Source organism: Hemitrygon akajei, chromosome 5, assembly GCF_048418815.1.
Source record: "Hemitrygon akajei chromosome 5, sHemAka1.3, whole genome shotgun sequence".
NCBI classification, from domain to species: Eukaryota; Metazoa; Chordata; class Chondrichthyes; order Myliobatiformes; family Dasyatidae; genus Hemitrygon; species Hemitrygon akajei.
In genome coordinates this window covers 112,822,743-112,844,208 of record NC_133128.1, presented here as the reverse complement: position 1 = coordinate 112,844,208, position 21,466 = coordinate 112,822,743, and the positions used below count along the sequence as shown (strand labels likewise).

At 42.2% G+C, this 21,466-nt stretch overlaps 1 protein-coding gene across 1 annotated transcript in view; it reads left to right on the top strand.

Moving 5' to 3' along the window:
• cfap65 (cilia and flagella associated protein 65) overlaps window positions 1–21,466 on the top strand; it is a 204,576-nt gene that overhangs the window by 159,486 nt on the left and 23,624 nt on the right. The window contains exons 22-26 of the mRNA XM_073046190.1: window positions 415–606; window positions 8,455–8,613; window positions 10,835–10,978; window positions 12,199–12,315; window positions 21,107–21,244. Coding sequence (XP_072902291.1) covers window positions 415–606; window positions 8,455–8,613; window positions 10,835–10,978; window positions 12,199–12,315; window positions 21,107–21,244 — 750 coding nt within the window. The remainder of the gene's footprint in view (window positions 1–414; window positions 607–8,454; window positions 8,614–10,834; window positions 10,979–12,198; window positions 12,316–21,106; window positions 21,245–21,466) is intronic.

Here is a 21,466-nt window from a genome sequence, read left to right as displayed (position 1 = left end):
AGTCTCTAGCTTATTTCTGTATTCAGGACCAGGAGAAAATCCCTGAAGCATCAAAAATAATTTCTCCCTCACTTCCTTAACCCTTTCTTGTTTATTTTAAAGCTACTTATTGGTTTGTTTGACATGGAATTGAGGGTTAAGAGTGATGGGGAAGCTGTCCGATGATCAGAAGTTCTCCAACAAGCCATGAAAAGTTTGTTTGGTTGCCATTTTGTGTGAGAAGGCAGCCCACAATGATGCACATGCTTGATAGGTCTATAAGAGGAGTGTTGGGGATGGGGCAGTTTAGGATGTTATGCAGTTCAAGCTGCAATAGCGTTAATCAAAGTTGAAATATCCATTTTTGAAGTGGATTACAAGAGTGTAAATACGAGGTGTGTTGAGCCCTTTTCTTTTGTCTGTGACTCAATACAGATTTACGAGCTGTATAATGGTGGTTCGGTGCGAGTGATTTATGACATCCAGTTGGATTCTCTGAAAAGCATCCAGGAAGAGAACTATAGCCATCCAATCTTTCAGTGTCTGAATCCTCGTGGAGAAATCAAGGCAGGGATGACTGCTTACATTGAATGGATTTTCTCACCACTGGAGGCTAAATCCTATTCGGTATGTATACATCCAGAGAAAAAAGTAAAAGACCATCACGTCCTGGAGTGTCTTATTTCAAGGACGTCCCAGAGCACGTTATAACCAATGAAGCACTCACAACACATCATCATTAGACCATAAGATATAGGAGCAGAATTAGGCCATTAAGTCTGCTATGCCATTCCATCATGGCTGCTTTATTATCCCTCTCAACCTCATTCTCCTAACTTCTCCCTGTTACTATTGAGACCCTTTCTGGTCAAGAACCTATCAACCTCTGCTATAAATATACCCAATAACTTGGCCTCCACAGCTGTCTATGGCAATGAATTCCACAGATACATAATCTTCTGCCTAAAAAAAATTCCTCCTCATCTCTGTCTTAAAGGGTCGTCCTTGTATTTTGAGACTGTGTCTTTTGGTCCTCGACTCCCCCACTCTAGGAAACATTGTCTTCACTTGCACTCTATCTAGGTCTTTCAATATTCCATAGCTTTCAATGAGATTCCCACCTCATTATTTTATACTCCAGCAAGTACAGGCCCAAAACCATCAAATACAGTACTCCTCCTATATTAGTGTAGAAATAAGGCAGATTATTTCTACAAAGCACAGTTTTATAACCAGCAAAAATGACTAGTTAAATCTGTATGGTGATCAAGGGAAAAATAATTTTATAAAAATCAAAAAAAAACCCAGATGCTGGAAAAAGGTTCTTTATAATTAAACACAACAAATTCTGTAGACGCTGGAATCCAGAGTAAACACAGAGAAAAGTACTGAGGAACTCAGCAGGTCAGGCAGCATTCATGGGGAGGAACAGTCAATGTTTTGGGCCAAGAGCCTTCATGACTGGAACAGAAGGGGGAAGAAGCCAGAATAAGAAGGTGTGGAAAGGAGAATAAATAGTCAACATTTCAGACCAAGATCCTTCATCAGGACTGGAAAGGAAGGAGGAAGAAGCAAGAATAAGAAGGTGGAGACAGATGATTGGTGAGGGGGAAGGTTTTGTCGAAGAGTTTCAGCCCAAAACGTTGACTGCACTCTTTTCCATTCATGCTGCCTGGCCTGCTGAGTTCCTCCAGCATTTTTTGTTGTGTGTTGAGGGGGAAAGTGGGTGGGTGGGAAGAGGTTATGAGGAAGGTAGGTGGGGATAGGTGAAAGAGTTAAAGGGCAAGAGAAGAAAGAATCTGATAGGAGAGGACAGCAGGCCATGGGAGAAAGGGAAAGAGGAGGAAACCATCACCGTGATCTCACCTATCACCTGCCACCTGTACTTCTTCCCTTTCTTCCACCCATTTATTATGGCTTCTTCCCCCTTCCTTTCCAGTCTTGATGAAGGGTCTCGGCCCAATGCATCAACTTTTTATTCCTCTCCATAGATAGTATCTGACTTGATGGATTCCTCCAGTATTTTGTGTGTGTTCTATAATATTATTTCATCTATTTAAGGAGAATTCTTCTATGAAACTCTTCTATCTGGGATTGCTTTGCTTGAAGTATTCACCATATCTGTAAGATGTGGGCACTTCACTTTGATACTTCATTGTAGAGCCCATTAAAAGTCTCCATGTGTTCAAGTCTCCAAGGCAGAAGGCGATGCCTTTACCTCATTTTAGCTAGCACTATTTTAATCAGCGATAAGAGCAATTATGTGCCAGACAACTTTGCATTTTGTACTAATGCAGCATATAAAAAGAATTTTGTTTCCATCAGATAAAATGCAGAATGTGGAGTCATAGTGTAAAAGTATTTTTGTCAACAAATTAAAATTAGATTAAATTACCAATGCAACCTAAAACTATAAATTCTGTGTGAAAAAGCGATTAATTTTACAGAATTTAAATTAATATTATTCCTATGGGTAAAACAACACTGGTCAATAGTTGAAATTTCTGGCACCAAAGTCTGGAATTAAACAGAGGAATAAAGTCTTGGTTGTGTTAGGTTTATTATTTTTCAGCATTTCTTGTCCCCTCATGAGTTTGGTGGGAAATGAAATACATATTCTGGCTTTTTTTTAAAATAACATAAATTGAAAATCACATTCCTGGAAAATATGAATCAAAACTGACTGTGAACCATTTACAAATCCTCACCTTGGCCATGAGTGTGCGTGCTATGTGAGAAGACTGGGAATTAGGTTGCAGAAGTTATTGTGCCCTCCCTCCCCACCTCCTCCGGGACCTCTGGCCTGTGGCTGAATGTCTGATAAGTGCTTCTGATGTGAGGCTTGCCACAGCAGCCCGTGTTTATACATTTACGACTGCATTTCCCCTCACTCAAGACCAAAACCAGAATTTGATGAATATTTTTTGAAAGCTGAACGCTGGATTGAGGCTGGAGCCGTTTTGCATTTTTTCCTAAAGTATGTAAATAAACAGAGCATGACTTGTGACTAGCAGAAAAGTCAGAAGTGAAAAAAATTATTTGAGGATGATAGCAGAGATGAAGAGTTGAACGAAAAGATGGCACATAGGAGGTTTGATTTTAACCTAAGCTGCCCATGGGAATGATACGTTTATAGAGTTATAGAGTATTATAGCATGGAAAGAGACCCTTAAGCCCAAATGGTCCATGCCAAGTAAGATGCTCCATTCAAGCTTGTCACATTAGCCAGTGTTTTATCTACAATATAACCTAACTCTTTACAATCCATGTACCTGGCCAACTCTCTTATAAAAGTTGTTATTGTTCTTGTCTCAACCACTTCCTTTGGTAGCTGATTCCACATTCCTGCCATGGTCTGTGTAAAAGAAATATTCCTCTTAAATCTTTTTCCTTTTATTTCCTAGTTTCTGAATCCCCAACCCTGGGAAAAAGGCTGAGTGCATTCACCTTGAATATGGCACAGGTGGCATAGCGGTTTGTGCAAACACTTTACAGCACCAGCAATCACTGATCAGCGTTCGATTGCCACTGATCTCTGTAAAGAGATTGACTGTGTGGGTTTCGTCTGGGTGTTCTGTTTTCCTCCACATTCCAAAGAGGTACAGGTTAGCGTTGTGGGCATGCTATGTTGACACCAGAAGTGTCGTGACACTTGTGGGCTGCCCTTAGCACATCGCAAATGATAATGCAAACAACGTATTTCATTATATATTTTGGTGTACATGTGACAAATAAAGCTAATCTTTATATCTTTTTCTTTAACTGCACAAGTACATGTATACACAGGCACAATGAAAAACTTACTTGCAGTTGCTTCACAGACATATAGTCATTTAACCTACCAATGTGGGGGGAAACTGGAGCACTAAAGGAAATCCACATTGACACAGGGACAGCATGCAAAGTCTATTTAGATAGCACTATAGGTCAATATTAAAGCCATGAGTAGGAGCAGAATTAAGTCATTCAGCCCATTAAGTCTTCTTGGGCATTCAGGAGGTCAGGCAGCATCTATAGAGTAATAATCAATTGACATTTCAGGTTGAGACCCATCATCAGGACTTGGATTGAAATATCGACCATTTAGTCCTCTCCATAGATGCTGCCTGACCTGTTGAGTTCCTTCAGCAATTTGTGTGTGTTACTCTGGATTTCCAGCATCTGCAAAATCTCTTGTTATTATTCTCTGGTATTTGATCTTCTCTTCTATACCCCTCATGATTTTATACAACTCAAAGTGAAACATTAGTGTGGTATGTAACTAATGACCAACAGGCAGTTAGATTAAAGCAAAGATCAAAACCTTGAGAAGGACCTTGAGATACTCAAATTAGTTCTCTTGAAGAGAAAAGAGACACCAAAAGAAAAATTAATAGAGCTTTCTGAAAATCATTGAATGTTGGAGTTATATAACACAGAAGCAGGCTAGATTCATTGCCAGCATTTGGCCTATATCCCTCTTAACCTTTCCAAGTCAAGTCAAGTCACCTTTTATTGTTATTTCGACCATAACTGCTGGTACAGTACACAGTAAAAATGAGACAACATTTTTCAGGACCATGTGCTACATGAAACAGTACAAAAACTACACTGAACTACGTAAAAACAACACAGAAAAAAACTACACTAGACTACAGACCTACCCAGGACTGCATAAAGTCCACAAAACAGTGCAAGCATTACAATAAATAATAAACAAGACAATAGGCACAGTAGAGGGCAGTAAGTTGGTGTCAGTCCAGTCTCTGGGCTCTGGGCCATTCCATATATTTGGCTTAATCTCTTTTAACTCTTGTAATTGTGCCCACCTCTAAGGCTTCCTTTTAATTAATTATTTGTTATTTAAAGATTCAGTACGGATCAGGCCCTTCCGAGCCAACAAGTTGTGCAGCCCTGCAACCCATCTATTTAACCCTAGACTAATCACAGGACAACTTACAATGACCAATTAATCTACTCGCTGATACGCCTTTGATTTGTGGGAGGAACTAGGTTACCCGGGGAAACCCATGCACTGCATGGGGAGAATGTACAAACTTCTTACAGATGGTGTTGAAATTGAATTCTGAACTCTGACGCTCCGAGCTGTTCAGCTTGGTGTGAAAATTATAGCAAATGTGGTCAGAAGAGGAAGAGCTGCAGTCATTCCATTTGCACATCACCTACTGTGACTTCAACACAGGGCAGCTAGTATAGTAACTAAGTACAGCCAGTACAGAGACCCAGTGATGCAGTAGAGGGGTTCAGAAAGTGTAGAGGAAGCAGAGAGTCTGCAAAAGGAATTAGACAGATTAGGAGAGTGGGCAAAGAAGTAGCAGATGAAAGGCACTGTAGGGAAGTGCCATGTACTTCCGTAAAAGGAATAAAGGTGCAGACTGTTTTCTAAATCAGAGGTGCAAAGTGACTCGGGAGTCCCGGTGCATGATTCCCTCAAGGTTAACCTGCAGGTTGAGTTGGTAGTAAAGAATGCACATGCAATTGTAGCTTTCAGTTTGAGAGGGCTGGAATGTAAAAGCAACGATGTAATGCTGAGGCTTTATAAAGCATTCGTCAGACTGCACTGGGAATATTGTGAGTAGTTGTGGGCCCCATATCTAAAAAAAGATGTGTTGATGTAGAAGAGCGTCCAGAGGAAGTTTATGAGAATGAACCCAGTAATGAAAGGGTTAATGTTTGCGAAGTGTTTGATGGCTCTGGGTCTGTCCTTGAGGAGTTTAGGAGGATAGGGAGGAATCTCATTGCAAATTGCTGAATATTGAAAGGCCTAGATAGAGTGAAAGTAGAGAAGATGTTCCCATTTGTGGGTGAGTCTAGGATCAGAAAGCACAGTTTCAGAATAAAAAAGACATCCCTTTAGAACAGAGATGAGGAGGAATTTCATGAACCAGATGGAGATAAATCTGTGTAATTCATTGCCACGGATAGTGGTGGAGGCCAATTCATTGGGTATATTTAAAGCAGAAGTTGATAGGTTATTGATTAGAAAAGGTACCGAAGTTTTCAGTGAGACTGCAGAAGAATGGGTTGAGAGGGATAATAAATCACCCATGACAGAATGATGGAACGGACCCAATGAGCTGAATGGCCTAATTCTATTCCTGTGTCTTATGGTCTCGAGTTCAATCCTGATGACCTGTGCTTCCTGTGTGGGCTTTGTACATTCTCCCCGTAGTCACATGGATTTTCCCCAGTGCTCCAGTTTCCTCCCATATTTACGTACAAATGGGTAGATTAATTAGTTTCTTTAAATTATCCCTACTGGGAAGTTGGGTGGTAAAATTTGGGAGAGTTACTGAGAGGGTTGGGAAAATTAAAAAATGGGATTAATGCAGGGTTCATGTAAATAGGTGTTTGGAGGTTCAATGCTGTATTTCTCTATGACTCTATAACTTGCATTTATCGAGTACCTTTATCACATGACGTGGCCCAGAACATCTCACAGGATTATTATCATAGAAAATATGGCTTAAAGAAATAATAAATTTTAAGGAAAATTTTCAATTGTCAATACACACAAAATACTGGAGGAACTCAGCAAGTCAGGCAGCAGCTAAGGAGGGGAAAAAATGTTTTGGGCCGAGACCCTTCATCAGGGCCTGACTTGTCATGTGTGTCTTGAATTAAACAGTATTCTAATAGAATATTAATGCAAATTAACTGCTGCAGCCCACTCTAACAGGAGGTTAAAGAAATCTTTAATATAATATTAATCTGTAGATTAGCTTTGTTTGTCATATGTACACTGAAACATTGAAACATAACAGTGAAATGCATCATTTGTGTCATTGTTTGTGATGTGCTCAGGGGACCCCACAAGTGTTGCCATGCTTCCGGAGCTAACATAGCTTACCCACAACTTACTAAACATAACATGTATGTGATGCACCATCAATAACAATTGGAGACATGAGGCGAGATATAGGCTTTTATTGGCTGGAAGAAAGAACAAGCAGCAATTGACCACCACACTGCATCCTGGAGACTGAGGCCGGGGCGGTGTCCCCAAACGCCTTTATACCGGGGGCCATGGGAGGAGCCACAGGAGCAGTCAGCGGTGGGGGGGGGGGGGGGGCGGGTCCAGACAGGTATAGGTAGTTCACCACATTCACCCCCCCTTTGTTTTAAAAGAGAGTCCCCATGGGGCGAAGTTTCTTACAAGTATATTTACAGGTTAAGTCTATCAGGTGGTCGAATCTGTTGCTGCGATCTACGTAGCACCGGCTGTGATTGCACAGGTGCCGGTGGTGATTGCACCGGAGATGGTGGTTGTGCTGGTTCCGGCCTAACTGGAGGTGTCAGCCCACTAGGCGTCAGTGATCCCTCATGTGTGTGTGAGGCGCCTGGTATATGCGCGTGCGAGACGCCCGGTATAGGAGTGTTGTGAGGAGTCTGTGTAGGGCTCGGTGTGCGCGATGTCACCTCGAGTACAGGGTTCATAGTTACCGTGGAGTGTTCGGGGTAGTGGTCTGCTGCTCCTGCGGGCGCCGGGTCACGGACGGAGACCGTGTCCTCCCGCCCATCAGGTAAGACCACGTAGGCATACTGGGGGTTCGCATGTAGAAGGTGAACCCTCTCGATCAGCGGGGAGTATTTATTGCTCCTCACATGGTGCATCAATTTTATTGGCTGGAAGTTTTAAAACATGGAAAGCATTTTACATCTGGAAAAATTAGACCTTGATCCTCAAGACTCAGAAGCAGCTCTTGCCTTTGAACTCTGGCTTGCATGCTTCCAATCATACTTGGAACAGGTTCCAGTGACTGAGCCTGCTACAATGTACAGAATATTACTATCTAGAGTAAGTCTGAAAGTATTCTCCCTTATCAGGGACCTACCGACCTACCAAGGGGCACTGAACGCCCTCAAAAGACAGTACCTGCGCCCGGTGAACACCGTCTACGCAAGACATCGCTTAACGACGCGGCGACAGTGACCTGGCGAGTTGAGCACCGAGTTTCTTCCAGCCAATAAAATTGATGCACCATCAATAACTATTGGAGACGTGAGGCGAGATATAGGCTTTTATTGGCTGGAAGAAAGAACAAGCAGCAATTGACCACCACACTGCATCCTGGAGACTGAGGCCGGGGCGGTGTCCCCAATCGCCTTTATACCGGGGTCCATGGGAGGAGCCACGGTCCGTGGGAGGAGCCGCAGGAGCAGTCAGCGGGGGGGCGTGTCCAGACAGGTATAGGTAGTTCACCACAGTATGTCCTAGGAATATGGGAGGAAACTGGAGCACCTGGAGGAAACCCAAATAGTCATGGGGAGATCATACAGACTGCTTACCAACAGTGGCGGGAATTGGACCCTGATCTTCTGATCGCTGGCATTGTAATAGCATTATGCTAACCACTATGGTAACATGCCTCTCAGAGTTTCATGTTATCCTCCCTCTGTGAATTAAGGACTGTATATTTTGTGATTTTGTATTTCTTCTAACTAATTGTGTTTCTGGTTGCTACTGTCCTACAGGTGAATATTCCTATCCACATCCTGAATGGAGACTCTGCCTTGGTGACATTCACGGGTATTGGGTATGACAAGCGCATTCTGGGTGCCTGTGCTTCTTTTAATGATCCATCTTCTTACTTTGGGGCCCCAGGTGTACAACGGGCACCAGTCCTTGGGCAGGTGAGACACACACTGGATAGTTGTGGTGCGGTGGTTAACTTGTCACAGGAGTGAAAATGAAGGCCTGGACTAACAATCTACATCCCCACCCCATTCAAATTCATCTGTAAATCCACTGTGTGGGGGAAGGGGTTGTTGAAGCCTGGTGTCTGCAGGCCTAAATCTGGAGGCTAGAAATGGAGGCCTGTCCTGGACTGTGTGTGCATATGGATGGGAGTGAAGAATGAGGCTTGTTGTGTTCTGTGCAGTTCTGCTGAACATTGTAGACATGCTATGTTGTTGTTGGAATGTGTGGTGACACTTGCTAGCTGCTCCAGCACGTCCTTGGGTGTGTTATTTGTTAACACGAATGATGCATTTCGCTGTATGTTTTGATATATGTGTGACAAATACATTTGAATCTTAAATTCCATCTTGGCATCTGTGGAGTTTACACTCAGATAAGAATTTGAAATAGTGAAATAGTGCTTCTTAAAACTAAAGAATGAAATTTGTTTTCAATAAGGTTGAACACCTGATTCACTAATGCCTTTCAGAGGAAATCCGCTGTCCTTCCCCTACCTACATGATACTGTGTTTAACTTCAAATCCACTGTGATTGATTTTTAAGTTCTCTCTAAATGGTGTTCCAAGCCACTCAGCTGTAGCACTCTCACTGTGTAGAAACATAGGAAGTATAATACCAGTGGACTATCTGGCATTGAACTAGGCACCTAATTCAGACTGCAAAATTAATCAAAGTCAAAGTCAAGTTTTTTGTCCTCTGCAGTTACTTGTATTCACAGTGCAATGAAAATCTTACTTGCAGCAGCAACACAGACACATAACGTCATGAGAAAAAACATATTAAACCTACCTTGTACACAATTTTGACAAGAAGGAACAGAACTTGAACAAATGAACAATGTCCATTTTAGAGCAAAGTGATCATAGTCTTGCTAAACCGTAGTGAGTAGGGCTGTGTCGGTTGGTTCAAGAAACAAATGGTTAAAGGGAAGTAGCTGTTCTTGAACCTGAGCGTTTGGGACCTCAGGCTTCTGTACCTCTGTCCCAAAGGTAGCTGTGAGGAGATGGCATGGCACGGTGGGGATCTTTGCCTTCTTTAGGCATTGCCACCTGTAGATACTATGATGTGGGAAGTATGTACCCCTGGTGTATTGGGCTGGGTCTACTACTCTCTGCAGTTTCTTGCATTCCTGTGCTTTCGAGTTGCCATACGGATCATGACACAAGCAGTCAGGACATTTCAATGGTACACATGTAGAGTTTGTTCAAGTATTTGTTGGCAAGCCAGACCTCCTTAACTTCCTAAGAAAGTAAAGACACTGGGGTGCCTTCTTAGTAATGTCTTCAGAAACATGAGATAGTTGTCTAAATTGCTTCCCTGGGGCTCTGTCCTCGGTCTATCAATTAATGGTTGTTCATCAATGACTTTAGCTTCTGCAAAAGGTAACATTTGTGGAATTTTGGTTATGATTGCACAGAATTTGATTGCAATTCCTCAGTAAATGAGTTGGTACAAAGATTTATAAATAACATCATTCAATTTAGCACTTTTCTCTGTGGCCTTTTAGCTCCTCATTGTAATTTAAATTTAAGTGTAATGTAATTATTTTTGAATGCCGAGCTACAGCACAGTAACAGGCCTGTCTGGCCCCATGTGACCATGTGACTAATGTCTTTGAATGATTGAGGGGGGGGGGGGGGAGGAACGGGAGCACTTGGAAGAAAGCCACAGGAACATGGGTAGGTTGTACAAACTTCTTACAGACAGCAGCAGAATTGTAACTGGGTTGCTGATGCTGTAATAGCATTGCACTAACTGCTACACTGCTGTGCTGCAAGCATTTACAGCAATTACAGGAAAATTATGAAAAACTGTATAAACTGTGGGAACTGAACCTGGGTCACTGTGGCTGTAATAGTATTATGCTAACCACTACGCTACCATGCCACCCCATGATTATCAATTTCTTTTTATGGTATGGAGTGCTATGGTCTGGGTGCAGGTAGATGGGACTAAGCAGAAGACCGGGCTGGCTTGGACTAGATGGGCTGAAGGGCCTGTTTCTGTGCTGTAGTTTTCCATGATGTTTCATGAACTTGAGTTAAGTTTTAATGTTTGTTAATATTTATAAAGAACAGTCACTGGCTAGTGTACTGGAGAATTTCTGCACCACTGTAAGCAAAAGATTTTTTAATATCTTGGAATTCCTTGTAGCTGATGTTTTTGTCGGAAGAGCGCATTTCTTTTGGAAATGTACCTGTCTTCACAAAAAGTAGCCGCATCATCTTCCTGTGCAATGTTTCTCAGACAGAAGACATCACTTACAGCTGGCATTCAACATCAGTGCACGTTAATGAGGTAAACATTCTACCAATTTGCCCAGAGTACGGGATAATCCAACAAAAATGGGAAGCAGTAAAATTTGGCTTTGTCTTTATTATATTTAATAACTACATATTAGTAATTAGTTTATGATCGTCACATGTACCGATGTGCAATGAAAAATGTGTGTTTTGCATGCCACCCATAAAGTTCATTTCATCACATCAGTCAGTACAGTGAGGTAGAACGTAGTTGGAGTGCCACTGTAGTGTAGGAGTTGGCTTGATGCTATTACAGTGTGGCACATCAGAGTTCGGAGTTTAATTCCGCCGCCATCTGTAAGGAGTCGGTGCATCCCTCCTGTGTGTATGTGTGTTTCCTCTAGGTGCTACCATTTTCTCCCACAGTCCAAAGGCGTGACAGTTAGTAGGTTAATTTGTCATTGTAAATTGTCCTGTGATTAGACCATGGTTTAAAATAGGTAGTTTGTTGGGTGATGTGGTTCATTGGGCTGGAAGGACCTGTTCTCCACTGTATCTCTAAAAAAAAGTAAGGAAAAAGCAATAACAGGATGCAGAATGTAGTGCTACTGTTATAGAGAAAGTGCAGGGCCATGATGAGGTAGATTGTGGGGTCAAGAGTCACCATGATAAGGGACTACTCAGTGGTCTTATAACAGAAGCTGTTCTTGAGCCCGGTGGTACATGCTTTCAGGCTTTTGTATCTTTTGTCCAGTAGAAGAAGGGAGAAAAGAGAATGTCTGAGGTGGGTGGGGACTTCCATAATGCTGGCTGCTTTACTGAGGCAACAAGGTTTAGACATTTTCTACCTGGGCAGTGATGCTTTATTTTTCTGTTAAGTGTTGTATAGTGGTTTCAAAGTACATACAGTTCTGTGGTAGTTCCAGAATTATCGCCTGAGCGATTATGATATAGAACATCTGAGGGAGCAAATTTTTCACACAGAGGATGAATGGAACAAGCTGCCAGAGGAAGTGGTAAAGACAAGTACAATTACAATAACCAAAAGACAGTTGCAAGGATAGGAATGGGTTTAGATGGATACAAGCCAAATATAAGCAAATAGAACTGGCTTAGTTAGGCATCTCGGAGGAAATAGACAAGTTGGGCTGAAGGATCTGTTTTCTGTGTTGTTTTGCTCTTGGATTCTATGACTCCAGTTGTACAACTGGCAGCCTTGGAGTGAATTATGCTGTGACTGCACAGTCTACTAATTTTTACCCGTTCTTTCAATAGGTATTAAGTATTGTTCCTGTTTCTGGAATGCTTCATCCTGGGGACAGCACACATTGTATTGTCACTCTGAGGGCACATAAAACTCCTTGCTTCTACGACCTGGATCTTATTTGTGAGGTAATGTTTTCTTTCATAAGAGTTTGGAAACTAAGCCCCAGCCAGAGGAGTGATATGTTCAGCATTGCCTTTCTCAGGAGTTGTACTTGATTGTCTCTGGAGTGCGCCTGGCTGTTACTGTAGATTTGAATTTCTTTCCAGAAACAGCCATCCCAGTGCCAAACTGAGGGAATGCCCCACTGTTGGCAGTGCTGACTTCTAACTGAGTTAACAAACTGGTGGTTTGCGGTTGCTAAGGTATACTTAAAAGATCTCAGGCTATTGTATTGACAAAGAGCAGGGTAATTCAAAGCCCGATGTCACTGAAAATCGGAATCAGAATCAGGATTATTATCATTGCATACATATGTCATGAAATTTGTTGTTTTGTTGCAGCAGTACAGTGCAAAACTGAAAAATTATATTAGTTATAAAAACAAATAAGTCAATAGTGCAAAAAAGGAATAGTGAGATAGTGTTCATGGGTTCATGGACCATTCAGAAATCTGATGGTGGTGAGGAAGAATCTGTTCCTCCAACATCGACTCTGGCTCTTCAGACTCCTGTACCTCTTGTCTAATTCTAGTAATGAGAAGAGGGCATGTCCTGGATGGTGACATTGCCTTCTTCAGAAATTGCTTTTTGAAGGTGTCTTTGATAGTGGGGAGGCTTGGCTTGTGCTTGTAATGGAGCTGGCTGAGTCCACAACCCTCTCTTAATCCTGCATATTGGAGTCTCCGTATTAGGATTAACCATTCTTGACTACATTGCAAGTTGTGGCACTGTGCTATACTCAAATAGCAGCAACACACGGAAAATGCTGGAGGAGCTCAGCAGATCAAGCAGTGTCGATGGAGGGAAATGAACAGTTGATGTTTCTGGCTGACCTGCAAGGTTCCTTAGAGCACATTTCAAAAACAAGAGAAAGTGTGCAGATGCTGGAAATCCAAGCAACACACAAAATGCTGGAGGAACTCAGTAGGTCAGGCCGCATCTAAAGAAAAAAGTACAGTCAACGTTTTGGGCCATAACCCATACATCGCCTCCCTCTGGTGCTCCTCCTCCCTTTCCTTTCTTCCATGGCCTCTGTCTCTTTCACCAATCAACTTCCCAGCTTTTCATTTCATCCCTCTCCTTTCAAGTTTCACCTGTGTTTCTCTCTCCCCTACCCCACTTTTTATATCTACTCCTCAGCCTTTTTTCTCCAGTCCTGCTGAAGGGTTTCTGCCTGGCCTGCTGAGTTCCTCCCACATTTTATGTGTGCGCTCCTTACAACACTTTGTTGCCTGACCTGTTATTCTTCCTGCATCTTGTGTGTGTTGCGCTACACTCAAATGGCAATGCCGCAACTTGCAACGTAATAAAAGGTGATTAATCCTGGAATGGAGACTCCAATGTGCAGGATCCAGACTTACAGGATCTGCAGTCAAATGTGACTCAAATGGCAGTCATGTTTTCTAACTTACTGCAGCAAATATATAGTATTGTCCATAAAGCATTTTAGAACATCCTGAGGTTAAGAAAGGAGCAGTAAGATTGCCAGTCTCTCTTAGTTGGTAAGTTGATGGAGAAGATTCTGAGAGGCAGGATTTATGAACATTTGGAGAGGCATAATATGATTAGGAATAGTCAGCATGGCTTTGTGAAAGTCAGGTTGTGCCTTACGAGCCTGATTGAATTTTTTGAGGATGTGACACATTGATGAAGGTAGAGCAGTAGATGTAGTGTATATGGATTTCAGCAAGGCATTTGACAAGGTACCCCATGCAAGGCTTATTGAGAAAGTAAGGAGACATGGGATCCAAGGGGACGTTGCCTTGTGGATTTAGAACTGGCTTGCCCACAGAAGGCAAGGAGTGATTGTAGACGGGTCATAATTTCCACTGAGGTTGGTGACCCATGGAGTGCCTCAGGGATCTGTTCTGGGACATCTACTCTTCGTGATTTTTATAAATGACCTAGATGAGGAAATGGAGGGATGGGTTAGTAAATTTGCTGATGACACAAAGGTTGGAGGAGGTGTGGATAGTGTGGAGGGCTGTCAGAGGTTACAGCGGGACATCGATAGGATGCAAAACTGTGCTGAGAAGTGCCAGATGGAATTCAACCCAGAAAAGTGCGAGGTGGTTCATTTTGGTAGGTCAAATATGATGGCAGAATGTAGTATTAATGGTAAGACTCTTGGCAGTGTGGAGGATCAGAGGGATCTTGGGGTCCAAGTCCATAGGACACTCAAAGCTGCTGCACAGGTTGACTCTGTGGTTAAGAAGATATATGGTGCATTGGCCTTCATCAATCATGGAACTGAGTTTAAGAGCTGAGAGGTAATGTTGCAGCTATATAGGACCCTGGTCAGACCCCACTTGGAGTACTGTGCTCAGTTCTGGTCGCCTCACTTTAGAAAGGATGTGGAAACCATAGAAAGGGTGCAGAGGAGATTTACAAGGATGTTGCCTGGATTGGGGAGCATGCCTTATGAGAATAGGTTGAGTGAACTCGGCCTTCTTTCCTTGGAGCGATAGAGGATGCGAGGTAACCTGATAGAAATGTACAAGATGATGAGAGGCATTGACCGTGTGGATAGTCAGAGGGTTTTTCCCATGGCTGAAATGGCTAGCACAAGAGGGCACAGTTTTAAGGTGCTTGGAAGTAGGTACAGAGGAGATGTCAGGGGTAAGTTTCTTTACGCAGAGGGTGGTGAGTGTGTGGAATGGGCTGCTGACGACGGTGGTGTAGGCCGATATAATAGGGTCTTTTAAGAGACTCCTGGACAGGTACATGGAGCTCAGAGAAATAGAGGGCTATGAGTAACCCTAGGTAATTTCTCAGGTAAGGACATGTTCAGCACTGCTCTGTGGGCTGAAGGGCCTGTATTGTGCTGTAGGTTTTCTATGTTTCTATTACTTCTAATGTGTAGGAGGTGCTCTATGTACATAAGAAATAGCATTATTTTCCAGTATCAGCCAGCTCCTCAACAACTTCTGGACCAGTATCTGATCTTGAAACACTGATGTAGTTTATTGCCATATGTGCAAATACATGTATGCACGGTTGCCATGAAAAGTCTGCTTGCAGCAGCATCACGGGCACATAACATCAGGTACGCAACATTCACAAAAAGAGCATCAATTAGCGTAAACTATACTTGATGTAAAATGAACTGTGCAGTGTCAAGTCAATGCCTAGAGTATGTTAGTTTCTAACTGCTGCCAAGTTTGATAACTTAAATACCTCTGTAGCCAGAGGGTAGTAAATCTGTGGAATTCATTGCCACAGACAGATGTGTTATCCATGTTTATTTAAATGTATATTTAAATCGGAGGATGATAGGTTCTTGATTAGTAAGGGAGTAAATGTTTATGGGTAGAGCAGGAGAATGGGGTTGAGGAGGATAATAAATAAGCCATGATGGAGTGGTAGAGCTGACTCGATATGTTGAATGGCTTAATTCTGCTTCTGTCTAAAACAGACGTGTGGAACACATGGACATCACATTACAGGAAACTGTTTGTTCATACAGAATCAGATCTAAATATCTTATCACTGTCCTATGTGGTGTGGTGAGTTGTTTATTTGGCTGTGGTACAGTGCAAAGACAAAAAATTACTATAAGTAACAAAATAAATAATGTGAATATAAAGGAATATTGGGTCTATTCAGAAATCTGATGGCAGAGAGGAAGAAGCTGTTTCTGAATTAGTTAGTGTGGGTGTTCAACCTCCTGTCCCTTCTTCCTGATGGTAGAAATAAGCTCATACTGATTCCCAATCTGTTTACCCACATTTCCCTGTTTCATTAGTCAGGTCACAGAGCATAGGAGTCGGGAGATGATGTTGTAGAAACATAGAAACATAGAAAATAGGTGCAGGAGTAGGCCATTCGGCTCTTTGAGCCTGCACCACCATTCAGTATGATCATGGCTGATCATCTAACTCAGAACCCTGTACCTGCCTTCTCTCCATACCCCCTGATTCCTTTAGCCACAAGGGCCATATCTAACTCCCTCTTAAATATAGCCAATGAACTGTCCTCAACTGTTTCCTGTGGCTGAGAATTCCACAGATTCACCACTCTCTGTGTCAAGAAGTTTCTCCTTATCTCGGTCCCAAAAGGCTTCCCCTTTATCCTTAAACTGTGACCCCTCGTTCTGGACTTCCCCAACATCGGGAACAATCTTCCTGCATCTAGCCTGTCCAATCCCTTTAGAATTTTATACGTTTCAATAAGATCCCCCTCAATCTTCTAAATTCCAGCGAGTATAAGCCCAGTCAATCCAGTCTTTCTTCATATGAAAGTCCTGTCATCCCAGGAATCAATCTGGCGAACCTTCTTTGCACTCCCTCTATGGCAAGAATGTCTTTCCTCAGATTAGGGGGACCAAAACTGCACACAATACTCCAGGTGTGGTCTCACCAAGGCCTTGTACAACTGCAGTAGAACCTCCCTGCTCCTGTACTCGAATCCTCTTGCTATGAATGCCAACATACCATTCACCTTTTTCACTGCCTGCTGTACCTGCATGCCCACTTTCAATGACTGGTGTACAATGATACCCAGGTCTCGTTGCATCTCCCCTTTTCCTAATCGGCCACCGTTCAGATAATAATCTGTTTTCCTGTTCTTGCAACCAAAGTGGATAACCTCACATTTATCCACATTAAATTGCATCTGCCATGAATTTGCCCACTCACCTAACCTATCCAAGTCACCCTGCATCCTCTTAACATCCTCCTCACGGCTAACACTGCCACCCAGCTTTGTGTCATCCGCAAACTTGGAGATGCTGCATTTAATTCCCTCGTCTAAATCATTAATATATATTGTAAACAACTGGGGTCCCAGCACTGAGCCTTGCGGTACCCCACTAGTCACTGCCTGCCATTCTGAAAAGGTCCCGTTTATTTCCACTCTTTGATTCCTGTCTGCCAACTAATTCTCCATCCACATCAATACCATACCCCCAATACCGTGTGCTTTAAGTTTGCACACTAATCTCCTGTGTGGGACCTTGTCAAAAGCCTTTTGAAAATCCAAATATACCACATCCACTGGTTTTCCCCTATCCACTCTACTAGTTACATCCTCAAAAAATTCTATAAGATTCGTCAGACATGATTTTCCTTTCACAAATCCATGCTGACTTTGTCCGATGATTTCACCTCTTTCCAAATGTGCTGTTATCACATCTTTGATAACCGACTCTAGCATTTTCCCCACCACCGATGTCAGGCTAACCGGTCTATAATTCCCCAGTTTCTCTCTCCCTGCTTTTTTAAAAAGTGGGGTTACATTAGCCACCCTCCAATCCTCAGGAACTAATCCAAAATCTAAAGAGTTTTGAAAAATTATCACTAATACATCCACTATTTCTTGGGCTACTTCTTTAAGCACTCTGGGATGCAGACCATCTGGCCCTGGGGATTTATCTGCCTTTAATCCCTTCAATTTACCTAACACCACTTCCCTACTAACATGTATTTCCCTCAGTTCCTCCATCTCACTAGACCTTCGGTCCCCTACTATTTCTGGAAGATTATTTATGTCCTCCTTAGTGAAGACAGAACCAAAGTAGTTATTCAATTGGTCTGCCATGTCCTTGTTCCCCATGATCAATTCACCTGCTTCTGACTGTAAGGGACCTACATATGTCTTAACCAATCTTTTTCTTTTCACATATCTATAAAAGCTTTTACAGTCAGTTTTTATTTTCCCTACCAGCTTTCTCTCATAATCTTTTTTCCCTTTCCTAATTAAGCCCTTTGTCCTCCTCTGCTGGACTCTGAATTTCTCCCAGTACTCGGGTGTGCTGCTTTTTCTGGCTAATTTGTATGTTTCTTCTTTGGACTTGATACTATCCCTAATTTCCCTTGTGAGCCACGGGTGCACTACCTTCCCTGGTTTATTCTTTTGCCAAACTGCGATGAACAATTGTTGTAGTTCATCCATGCGATCTTTAAATGCTTGCCATTGCATATCCACCGTCAACCCTTTAAGTATCATTTGCCAGTCTATCTTAGCTAATTCACGTCTCATACCTTCAAAGTTACCCTTCTTTAAGTTCAGAACCTTTGTTTCTGAATTGACTATGTCACTCTCCATCTTAATGAAGAATTCCACCATATTATGGTCACTCATACCCAAGGGGCCTCGCACGACAAGATTGCTAACTAACCCTTCCTCATTGCTCAATACCCAGTCTAGAATGGCCTGCTCTCTAGTTGGTTCCTCGACATGTTGGTTCAGAAAACCATCCTGCATACATTCCAAGAAATCCTCTTCCTCAGCACCCTTACCAATTTGGTTCACCCAATCTATATGTAGATTGAAGTCACCCATTATAACTGCTGTTCCTTTATTGCACGGATTTCTAATTTCCTGTTTAATGCCATCCCCAACCTCACTACTACTGTTAGGTGGCCTGTACACAACTCTCACCAGCGTTTTCTGCCCCTTAGAGTTATGCAGCTCTACCCATATCGATTCCACATCCTCCATGCTAATGTCCTTCCTTTCTATTGCGTTAATCTCCTCTCTAACCAACAAGGCTACCCCACTTCCTTTTCTTTCCTGTCTGTCCCTCCTGAATATTGAATATCCCTGGATGTTGAGCTCCCACCCTTGGTCACCCTGGAGCCATATCTCTGTGATCCCAACTATATCATATTCATTAATAACTATCTGCACATTCAATTCATCCACCTTGTTACGAATGCTCCTCGCATTGACACACAAAGCCTTCAGGCTTGTTTTTACAACACTCTTAGCCCTTATACAATTATGTTGAAAAGTGGCCCTTTTTGATTTTTGCCCTGGATTTGCCTGCCTGCCACTTTTCACCTTACTACTTTTTGCTTCTACCCTTATTTTACACCCCTCTGTCTCTCTGCACTTGTTCCCATCCCCCTGCCACATTAGTTTAAATCCTCCTGAACAGCGGGACTTCCTTGACTTATTTCTGTTTTCCTCTTCCTCGACCCTAACACCCTGGTTTCCTTCCCCTTGCCAACTCAGTTTAAACCCTCCCTAACAGCTATATTAAACAATCCCGCCAGGATATTAGTACCCTTTGAGTTCAGGTGTAACCCATCGTTTCTGTATAAGTCATGCCTTCCCCAAAATAGATCCCAGTGATCTAAGTATTTGAAGCCCTGCCTCCTGCACCAGTTACTTAGCCACACATTCATCTGCTTAATTCTGCTATTCTTACAATCATTAGCGCGTGGCTCAGGCAGTAATCCTGAGATTATTACTCTGGAGGTCCGGCTTTTTAATTTTCTTCCTAGCTCCCAGTAATCTTCCTTCAGGACCTCCTCTCTTTTTCTGTCTATGTCATTGGTACCAACATGTACCAAGACTTCTGGTTGCCTGTGTTCTCTCCTGAGAATACTCTGGACCCGATCCGTAGTTGTATAACTTGTTGATGAGGCTGCACTCAGATACTGTGACCAGATTTGGTTACCCTGTTATAGGAAGGATGGTTAAATTTGAGACTGCAGAGATTTACAAGGATGTTGCTAGATCTAGAGGGCCTGAGTTTTAGAGAGAGATTGGCTGGGCTACATCTTTATTCATTGGAATGCAAGATAAAAAGAGACGATCTTGTAGAAATATTTAAAATTATTAGAGGATGGTAAAGGGATAGGGGAGACCAAAACTAGGGAGCATAGGTTTAGGGTGAGGGGGAAAATTTAAAAGGGATCTGAGTGGCAACTTCTTCACGCAGAGGGTGTAAGTATATGGGAGGAGCTGTGAGAGGAACTAGATGAGGCAGGTTCAATAGTGTTATTTAAGAAGCATTTAGATAAGTACATGGGGGGAAGGGCCTGGAGGGATGGATATAGGACAAATGCAGGAAATTGGGACTAGCTGGGTGGACCACCAGGTCAGCATGCAATCACTGGTTCGAATTGCCTGTATCGGTGTAATATTGCTCTATAACTCGATGACTGCACATTATTTTCCTTTATGTGCCTACTCGGTTTCCTTTTGAAAGCCCTGATTGACTCTTATTTTTTCACTCTTAGAATCAAAAAGTTTCAGATCATAACCACTCCAAAAACATTTTTTTCATGTTCCATCCACGTCTTTTGAAAGAGAGTAGTGGGATTAATTGGATGGGACTTTGAAAAAGCCAATACAGACACAATGGAGCAAATGGTGGCTTTCTCTGCTGCATTTTCCAGCAGTAAATTGGGCATTTTCTATTCATGGGTACTATTTTGAAAAAGTAGAGGAAACTTTGTGGGGAATGTGTGAGAATATCTGAGTGCCTAGAATGTTCCATTCACTTTTGTAAACAAATATAAAACCTGGAATATTCAGGGGAAAATGCCAAGGCAGTAGATTATTAATTATATACTGGAGTAGATCTTCTACTGCTCTTGGACCAGTCTACTCCTGCACAAACATTTAAAATTACTTTAGACATGTCAATAAATAAAAATAATTAATTATTTTTAAATGGAGAGAAATGGAAGAAAGATCTAACTGGCATGGTAGAACAGATACAAGAGCAGAGTGATCTATTTATGTTCCAGTCAAATTCAAAGTACATTTATTATCAAAGTACGTATATGTCACCATATACATACTTCGATATTCATTTTCTAGTAGGCAATCGCAGGAAAATTAAGAACTACAATGAAATTTATGAAAAACTACACATAAATAAAGTCTGACAGACAATGTGCAAAAGAAGCCAAATTGTGCAAATAAAAAAAATAAATAATACAGAGAACATGAGTTACAGAGTCGTAGAATATGAGTCATGTTGTAAATCTGTCAGTTTGTAACTAACACACTCGTCTGTTAGGTTTATTCTAAGCGACAAGTAGCACAGTACCAGAAGGAACTCCAGGGATGGGAAAAAGAAAAGGATCGCCAACAAGTGGAATTCACCATCACAGAACAGAGCCTACAGGAAAATGCAAACTTGACTTTCCAAAGACAGGTGCCTACAGACTCTCATTTGTACATTCAATCATGTACAAGATAGACCAGTATTCATTGTTCTTCTCTAATCATCTGATGACCAGCCTTGGTAAAAGAAGGTGAAGCTACACCCAATGGGCTGTTGGGTTATGTGGACCAGGATTTTGACAAAGTGGTGTTGAAGGAACTATTTTTGTCAAGATAGTTTGTGACTTGGAGAAGAATCTGCAGATAGTGGCAT